General features: G+C 44.0%; 1 protein-coding gene across 1 annotated transcript; it reads right to left on the minus strand.

Annotated features, from left to right (window-relative positions):
• Nucleotides 1-483: 483 nt before the first annotated feature.
• Nucleotides 484-8,347, minus strand: MRPL19 (mitochondrial ribosomal protein L19). The gene is made up of 6 exons (XM_080616877.1): nt 8,275-8,347; nt 7,970-8,081; nt 3,619-3,737; nt 2,949-3,083; nt 1,645-1,826; nt 484-831 (listed from the first exon to the last, which is right to left on the minus strand). The coding sequence occupies exons 1-6, from the start codon at nt 8,336-8,338 to the stop codon at nt 616-618; spliced, it is 828 nt and encodes a 275-aa protein (XP_080473003.1). The 5' UTR covers nt 8,339-8,347; the 3' UTR covers nt 484-615.
• Between the last annotated feature and the right edge of the window lie 302 nt (nt 8,348-8,649).

Below are 8,649 nucleotides of genomic sequence, written 5' to 3' on the forward strand. Positions count from 1 at the left end.
GCAGAACAGTAATACTCATCTCTCAGAAACAGGACACTTTTTTTTAATGGGAAAACTAAACAGTGCTTATGCTGAGTATACAGTTGGCTCAGACATCTCCACTTCCCTGCTATAGCTTACTACTGAAGTCAAGCAGTTATACAACTGGCCCCTCCCTAGTCTGCAAAGAGAGAAGCAGCAGATGTATTTGGAAATGACAATGCAACTAACTTGGCTGGGTGATACAAACCCATCTATCTCCTGCACTGTAATTTAAAAAAGGAGCCAGGTTAAAAGCCAGGCTGGACAGGGCTTTGAGCCAGCCTGGTCGAGTGGAAGGTGTCCCTGCCCATGGCACGGGTTTTGGAAGTAGATTATATTTAAGCTCCCTTCCAGCTCAAACTGTTCTGTGATTCCATGAGGCTCAGCAAAAGGAATGGCTGTTTTCAGAACGAGAAAGTCAGTGCTCAACCACAAGAGTCTGTACACTTTAGAAGCTTCTGGAAAGGTTAACTTCATTGCTTTTATTGCTTACATTGCCTATGCATATAAAAAAAACCCAACTTGACAACCAATAATCTAAAGTCAAAGTAAGTATTAAATTTCTCCATAATTCCCAAAGTGCAAAAGCCATTACTATTTTTTAAGCTCTTCACTCACTTCTTTCCAAATTTTTTCCTCTATTTGTGAAGTATCATACTCCCGCAGCATATCAAACTCCAGCCAGGGCTTGCTCCACTTCTGTGCTTCTTTCATTTTTTCCTCAGGTAGCTCAAACTTTATTCCTTTTATGTTGAATTGTGGCCTTTCCCACCGTTTTGACCATGGCTTAGGTTTCATTCGTACCTGCAGCTAGGGTGAAAGATTAACAAATAAACAAATTCTAAAACAACCCAAAAGGTATTAATCACAATTTTGCTTGTGAGTTTAGCAAAAGGTGAGACAACCACTGCTCTAACAAGGAAATAAGAGAAAACAGACCAGTTTATCAGTATTAAGGAACTACTACTTTACTCTGTTAGACAAAAGGGAATTTTTTGTGTCTACATGACCATTGTTATAGTATCTTGTGAAAAATTTTAATTAACTATCTTGGTTAATTGTACAGTCTTTAAATTGACACACTGAGTAAAGTTAAATCATCTTTTGAAGTTCTGCTCCTTATTAAGAAAAAAGAAGAGTAGCCTACTGGGAAAAGGAGGAATGATCGCTCTAAGCTACTGAGTTACCAGACAACACTCTTAACTGGCTCTGCTGGTTTCTGGCTCTTCTCCCAGAATGCAGATTTTAGCTGTCTCCTCCCATCTTACCTTCCTTCTGGGCACCTCCCACTCCCATACCCATAACCACATTACCGCTAATGTTTCTGTAAGAAAGAGCTTTCCCCTCTGCACAGTGTTATATAGAGGCATGTGGAAGCCACCACTCCATTCTTATCTTCATTCATCATTCCATTCCATATCTTCAAAACTAACTAGGGAGGATGGTAGGTATTTACATTTTCAACATTCCGTCACTACAGAAATTGCATAAAGACTTGCCTTATTTTGCCACCCTGGTAACTAACATAGCGCAGAGCTGGTTAACAGCCTGCCAGTGTATCAGTCAGATACGAAAGTTACTTAAATGATCCTCCACTTTAGCTCTGAAACACACGGCTCTCACCTTGTTTACAGGGATTTCTTCATGGGCTAAACGAGACACAGGTTTCATATTCATATCAAATGTACTATATTCAGGGAGAGCATCTCGCAGGTACATCAGGTTGTCATCCAGCCTCTTTTCCAGCTTCAGAACCTCTATCGACTGGATTCGAGGATTGTACAGTTCATAACGTATTTCAACACCTTGGAGAGAGAAAGTCTGGCTTAATGAACCAAATTCATTAGAAATATTAACACCAAATCGGTATTCAGTGTTACACATTCCTGTATTATTCAAGAACCGCTTTCTACTTATCAGAAAATTAAACATACAGCGCTGTGTGCACGTGTGATTGTATATGTGATTGTGTCTGCACAGGCAAATACCAATTTCCAAGTCAAGTCTTTGATAACAGAATGTCTTAAGAGACATGGAGGGCTTGAATTTAAGGAAGACGAGCTTGGGTTTTAAGCTTCCTTTTGGTTACTATGGCTGGTACTATTTAGCTCACTGTATGTGTAGTGTATCTAAAGAGATACCCACTCCTTTCATAGTGTTCTCAGAACATCAGTATTTGCACTGCCCCCCATTTTGTCATAGACCTGAATAAGAACCTGTTAATAAATGCTGCTAATCTGTTGCTTGTTAAACAGTTCACGTGTATATCCCCAGTTTATGCAAATACACAGCGCTCAAACTGGGCTAGTATTTGTGTGGCTACCAGAAGACTACCCAGGCTCAAGTCTAAGCACAACCATAGTGGATTGCCTTCGTCTTTCAGAACACAGATCTATAAATCTCTAAATATAGACAAAGAAATTACTATGTAGTTCTATGCCTTCAATTATAAAGCACATCAACATCTCTGTGTATACAGTTTTAAACTTGTGCTATCCTTAGTAGGTAGGATCATGATTTCACTTTCATCTACCTTCATCCTCTTCGCAGACTAAATTTCTACACCAGGTATCACGTCACATACACCTCTAACCTTTTTTTGGCTTAATTTTTTTAGCGTAAGTAGTAGGGATAGGACAAGGGGGAATGGCTTTAAACTGAAAGAGGGGAGATTTAGATTAGGTATTAGGAAGTTCTTCCCTGTGAGGGTGGTGAGGCACTGGCACAGGTTGCCCAGAGAAGCTGTGGCTGCCCCATCGCTGTCATTGTTCAGGGCCAGGTTGGACGGGACTTGGAGCAACCTGGTCTAGTGGAAGGTGTCCCTGACCACAGCAGGAGGGGTTGGAACTAGATGATCTTGAAGGTCCCTTCCAACCCAAACCATTCTATGGTTGGTTCCATGATAATTACCACAGTTCAAAACCCACCTTGATCTTCTATAACATTCCGAAGAACAAAGGTAGCACCAAGTCCTCTTCCTCCTCTTTGAATGCAGATGCCTACAAACCGGTTGGTTTTGTTATTGGCATATGGATCTGCAGTAGTAACAGCGAGGATGCTGCCTGCCAAAAAACAATACATGAAAATAAATAAGACTGTTCAAATAAATACATACCAAACTGTGGGAAGAGACATTTTGTCAGACAAAGTACATGCCTTCAGTTATGTTCTGAAAATGTTTTATTTTCCATGAAAACTGCCAGAATCAGAATAAACTTCTGACATGCCCTGAATTAATGTATGTTAAAGTGATTCTGCAGGTTAACTATGAAGCTTCTTCACCTTTGCACCTTCCTCTTTATCATTTACTCTTGACTATCCAAATTGAATACAAATAACGTATTTTCCTTTCTTAAGCCTTACTGGTAAACCATATGCTAAAGTGCCAGGACTGAAAAAAACATGAAAGAAACTTATCAGTATTATATTTTTAATGGAAACCAGACGTAAATATGAAATTAAAATGTGAAGTAGCATGTATAGGAACACATATGAGTTGATCTAACACACCTGACACTATTTAACAAAATCTGACCACACTTTTTACCCAACCCCACACCATAAAACACTGATGAGAGTTTTAGTGCTGTTACTGACCAACATAGAACTCGGGTATGTTGAAGACTTTTCTTCTCTGTATCATATCCTTCCTTTCTATATAGTATTTAAAGGGATCTGTTCTTCCTCTGGGAGGTATAAATTCAGGGCTCAGGAACCTAGAAGAAAATTCAAACTTTTAAAGCATGAACCAAAAGGATTTGCATAAAAAGTACCAGAGAATTTCAAGTATTTGGCCTAAAAATTAGCCACCTGTTAACCACTGATACCAGCCGCCTTTGCAGAGATACAAACTGCAGTTCAGGAAGTTACCAATTTTTTTTTTTTTTTTTTTTTTTGAGGTTTTGTTGTTGGGGTTTTTTTGTTCACTTATTTCATTCTTTTAAACAATTTTTCAAAAACAGTAACAAATTTTGGTCTTCATGAGTTGACTGAAAGAGCTGAAGTTCAGTTACTGCTGTCACAGCTGAAGAATAGGTTATAGAATCATAGAATCATAGAATAGTTAGGGTTGGAAAGGACCTTCAGATATCTAGTTCCAACCCCCCTGCCATGGGCAGGGACACCCCACACTAAACCATGCAACCCAAGGCCTCATCCAACCTGGCCTTGAACACTGCCAAGGATGGAGCATTCACAACCTCCCTGGGCAACCCATTCTAGTGCCTCACCACCCTCTCAGTAAAGAATTTCTTCCTTAGATCCAATCTAAACTTCCCCTGTTTAAGTTTGAACCCGTTACCCCTTGTCCTGTCGCTATAGTCCCTGATGAAGAGTCCCTCCCCAGCATCCCTGTAGGCCCCCTTCAGATACTGGAAGGCTGCTATGAGGTCTCCACGCAGCCTTCTCTTCTCCAGGCTGAACAGCCCCAACTTTCTCAGCCTGTCTCCATACGGGAGGTGCTCCAATCCCCTGATCATCCTCGTGGCCCTCCTCTGGACTTGTTCCAACAGTTCCATGTCCTTTTTATGTTGAGGTCACCAGAACTGCACACAATACTCCAAGTGAGTTATGTCACTGTTGAATTGTAATTCATGTGACAGAACACATGAACTACATATTTAATGACTTTATAGTAACAGATACAGAACAATATATTACCAGCTTTTACAAACCAATTCTACACAAGACACCACATAAATGTTGTGTTAGAGAGGCTTAAAGGGACTCTCAAAACTATTTTCTGCTCCAACAAATTAAACAATGCCCAGGAATTTCCTCATGCCCTGGAACTCAATTATCCAAGTGCTGAGCTGAAGGCACACATCCTGACACGGTACTGGCCTGGGTTGAGGACTGTTTCCAACAGACCATTTGGATGTGGTCACTCTGGTTTGGATGGTAAGACCAGCTGGCCTCAGGGCTCGAGAATTAAGCTGGACACACCTAATTCACTAGCATAGATGTATCTTAAAAGTTCTGGATCTGACCAGAAGAGAAGTGCCCAACACAGAAAAGGAGGACAAATGAAAACCTGCCTTACAAACCTTACAGGGGCTGCAGGGGGGAGCAAAGGGCAATGTCCATGACAGCACATAGGCTGTGGTTGGTGCTGCTGCCTAAATAACTTCAACCTTACTCATGATCTTCAAAGCTGCACAATCTTGGGAGAATAAAACATCATTTAAATGTAGCTGCCTGTCCTGCTGCATCACACGCTGCATTTCTTACAGGAGCCGCATAGACTCTTCACTTCTAAAAGATGTAAATTGGAGAGACATCATTTGATGGGCGGACCACTCGGTGGATAAAGAACTGTCTGGATGGCCGCACACAAAGAGTTGTGGTCAATGGCTCAGTGTCCGACTGGAGACCGGTAACGAGTGGTGTCCCTCAGGGATCGGTGTTGGGACCGGTCTTGATCAACATCTTTGTCGGTGACATGGACAGTGGGATTGAGTGCGCCCTCAGCAAGTTTGATGATGACACCAAGCTGTGTGGTTCGGTTGATACGCTGGAGGGAAGGGATGCCATCCAGAGGGACCTCGACACGCTTGTGAGGTGGGCTGATGCCAACCTGATGAAGTTTAACCATGCCAAGTGCAAGGTCCTACACCTGGGTCAGAGCAATCCCAGGCACAGCTACAGGTTGGGCAGAGAAGAGATTCAGAGCAGCCCTGCAGAGAAGGACTTGGGGGTGTTGGTCAATGAGAAAATGAACATGAGCCAGCTTCAGTGTGCACTCGCAGCCCAGAAAGCCAACCATATCCTGGGCTGCATCAAGAGGAGCGTGACCAGCAGGTCGAAGGAGGTGATCCTGCCCCTCTACTCTGCTCTCGGGAGACCTCACTTGGAGTATTGTGCACAGTTCTGGTGTCCTCAACATAAGAAGGACATGGAACTGTTGGAACAAGTCCAGAGGAGGGCCACGAGGATGATCAGGGGAGTGGAGCACCTCCCATATGAAGACAGGCTGAGAAAGTTGGGGCTGTTCAGCCTGGAGAAGAGAAGGCTGCGTGGAGACCTCATAGCAGCCTTCCAGTATCTGAAGGGGGCCTACAGGGATGCTGGGGAGGGACTCTTCATCAGGGACTGTAGTGACAGGACAAGGGGTAACGGGTTCAAACTTAAACAGGGGAAGTTTAGATTGGATCTAAGGAAGAAATTCTTTACTGAGAGGGTGGCGAGGCACTGGAATGGGTTGCCCAGGAAGGTTGTGAATGCTCCATCCTTGGCAGTGTTCAAGGCCAGGTTGGATGAGGCCTTGGGTTGCATGGTTTAGTGTGAGGTGTCCCTGCCCATGGCAGGGGGGTTGGAACTAGATCTTAAGTTCCTTTCCAACCCTAACTATTCTATGATTCTATGTTTCCATAAGGAGATCTTAAGACACAGAGGAAATTTTGCAGTCCAGTTTTTAATACCTTCCCCACTCCTAGGCTGCCTACATGCTACGGGATGGGTTTTTTTGGGGCAAGACGGGAAGATGAGCAATACAGTACTACCACTCTCCTTCCAGACACAGCACTGCAGTTTTAACCACCGTGCTACCTAAAGCAATGCAAACTGGTTGAGGTGAAAATAAAACCACTGAGAACAAGAGATGCATCAGGAGGGTTACCACTGACATCAGATCCATTTCACAAACAGCAATGTATGTGCTCACAGCTGATCTCAAGGGCTAAGGCAAAGGGTGACACAGGACCCACGTCCCTGCCACCACGTGGAATAGTGAGGGGATGCATGCCTCTAACAGAACCACACACATTAACCCAAATTTGCAAAAGTGGTTATGCTATACAGTTTTTTCATGTTTCACAGCTTTCAAGAACCCCAGAACACAGCATTTTAAGGTGTTCTAAAACATACTTCAACACAAATGGTCTTTATCTTGTGATAAACACATAAATGTATTGGCTTTCACAAATCATAGGTGTGGTTATGTGGATATAACTGTACGAGTTTACAATAATAGAAACAAAGCTCGCTAAAGACACAAGATTAGACAACAAGTTAAAAAGGGCCGGAACTCTTGAGCAAAACAGAGTCACATAGCAAAAGAATTTGTAAAGGTAAAAGAAAGAAGGGGGGGGGCTTGATATAAGAAAAGCTAATGCCTGAAAAATATACAGTTAAAGTACTTTTTAGCTTAACTTAGGTTGTAGAAAGAGAACAATGTTTATGTTTTAGGTCTATGGAATTTAGTGGCCCCACTAAACATGAGTTAATTTTTTCACACTAGTCTTCTAAAGTATCTTTAGCTTCAAAGAACAATGTTTGTGTTGTAGGTCTGTGTTGAGATAACATGATTTAGTGGCCCCACTAAACTTAAATGAGTTATTTTCACACCATCCTTCTGCTTTTCAGTTAGTTTAGAGACAGAGCCTCCCAAACATCTTTTAGCTTGGGATGCTCCTTTTCTGCCCGTCCTGCAATAAATTTTCCAGGAAGGTCACACTGTTTCAAATCTTTGCTAGTTATCAGAAGAATTATAGATATGGCTGGTTTCAGCTGATTTGTGATTACTGGGGCGTCCAACTGTGCCAAAGGTGAAAAGTACACTGTGAGGAAGACTGCTTACTTCATCTTGAAGACCCCTACTCCCAAGAGAAAGACTGCTTACTTCATCCTCAAGACCCCTACCCACAATCACCGGTGAACAGTGTGCAGATGCCAAGAGGAGGAGACTTAAAGCATATAAACCTGTAACAAATACTAATCACTTGCACCTCTGGTTACGGTCAGGTGCCCAGTGCTGTTGCTTTTGCTTTATTGACTTTGTCCCTCAATAAAACCTTGTTATCTTGTTTAGAGGAGTGAGCTTGTATTTAACAATCAGAACTTTGAATATGCTTTTTGTGTAGTAACACCTTGCAGCTTTAAGGAGGTGGTCACACGAATCCCAGCTCCCACAGAACACTCGCCTGCTGCGATATGCAGCAGGACACCCTACCTCCTCTCCTCTTGCTGCTTCTGCTTGTCAACAATGACGGGCTTTGGAGGCGGCTGAAATTTTGCTGGCTTTCCATCGCTGTCCGCTCGACACTCTGAGGAAGAAAAATACCCTGCAAAAGAGAAAATAATATCAAACCCCGTGTTTTCAAGTTGAGCCGCCCCCAACAGCCGCGCAGTTCCAGACCCCTCTCCCGCAAGCCCGGGGCACCCCCACCCGGCCCCGCTTTCCGGCACACTGAGGGAAAGAGACAGAGACAAGTGCGGACGGGCAGAAAGAGGGCAACGAGCAAGGCGGATGCTCACTGCCGCGCAAGGCGACCCGAACCGCAACACTCCGCGACAACAGCTTCCCGCAAGCAGCTTCCATGACGACTGCAGCCGCTTCCGGCCCGACGGCGCATGCGCGTAGCTCCACTATGGCGAGCGCGGGCGGACAAACTATCCCCGAGCGAGGAGCGGGGCTGGGGCCGTGGCCTTGGCGCTGCTTGCGGCGAAGTGCGGGGCCAGGTCCGTCTCGGCTACTGTGGGGCTTTCGCACTCCAACACCTGGCTGCAGGGCGGCCCAGCTCCTACCTAGGAGGATTTTTTGGGTGAGGAAAAAGTGTTCAAGGCCAGGTTGGACAAGGCTTTGAGCATCCCGATCTAGTGGAAGGTGTCCCTGCCCGTGGCAAGAGGTTG

The sequence above is a fragment of the Psittacula echo genome (assembly GCF_963264785.1).
Source record: "Psittacula echo genome assembly, chromosome: 4".
NCBI classification, from domain to species: domain Eukaryota; kingdom Metazoa; phylum Chordata; class Aves; order Psittaciformes; family Psittacidae; genus Psittacula; species Psittacula echo.

Bases quoted from the DNA above. Each gene is read 5' to 3' on its own strand.
- MRPL19 (XM_080616877.1), bottom strand. From the start codon at position 8,338: ATGGAAGCTGCTTGCGGGAAGCTGTTGTCGCGGAGTGTTGCGGTTCGG. The intron at 3,084-3,618 runs GTCAGTAACAGC...GTTTTTTGGCAG, and splicing joins CATACCCGAGTTCTATGTTG to GCAGCATCCTCGCTGTTACT. The intron at 832-1,644 runs GTGAGAGCCGTG...CTTTCACCCTAG, and splicing joins AAGAAATCCCTGTAAACAAG to CTGCAGGTACGAATGAAACC.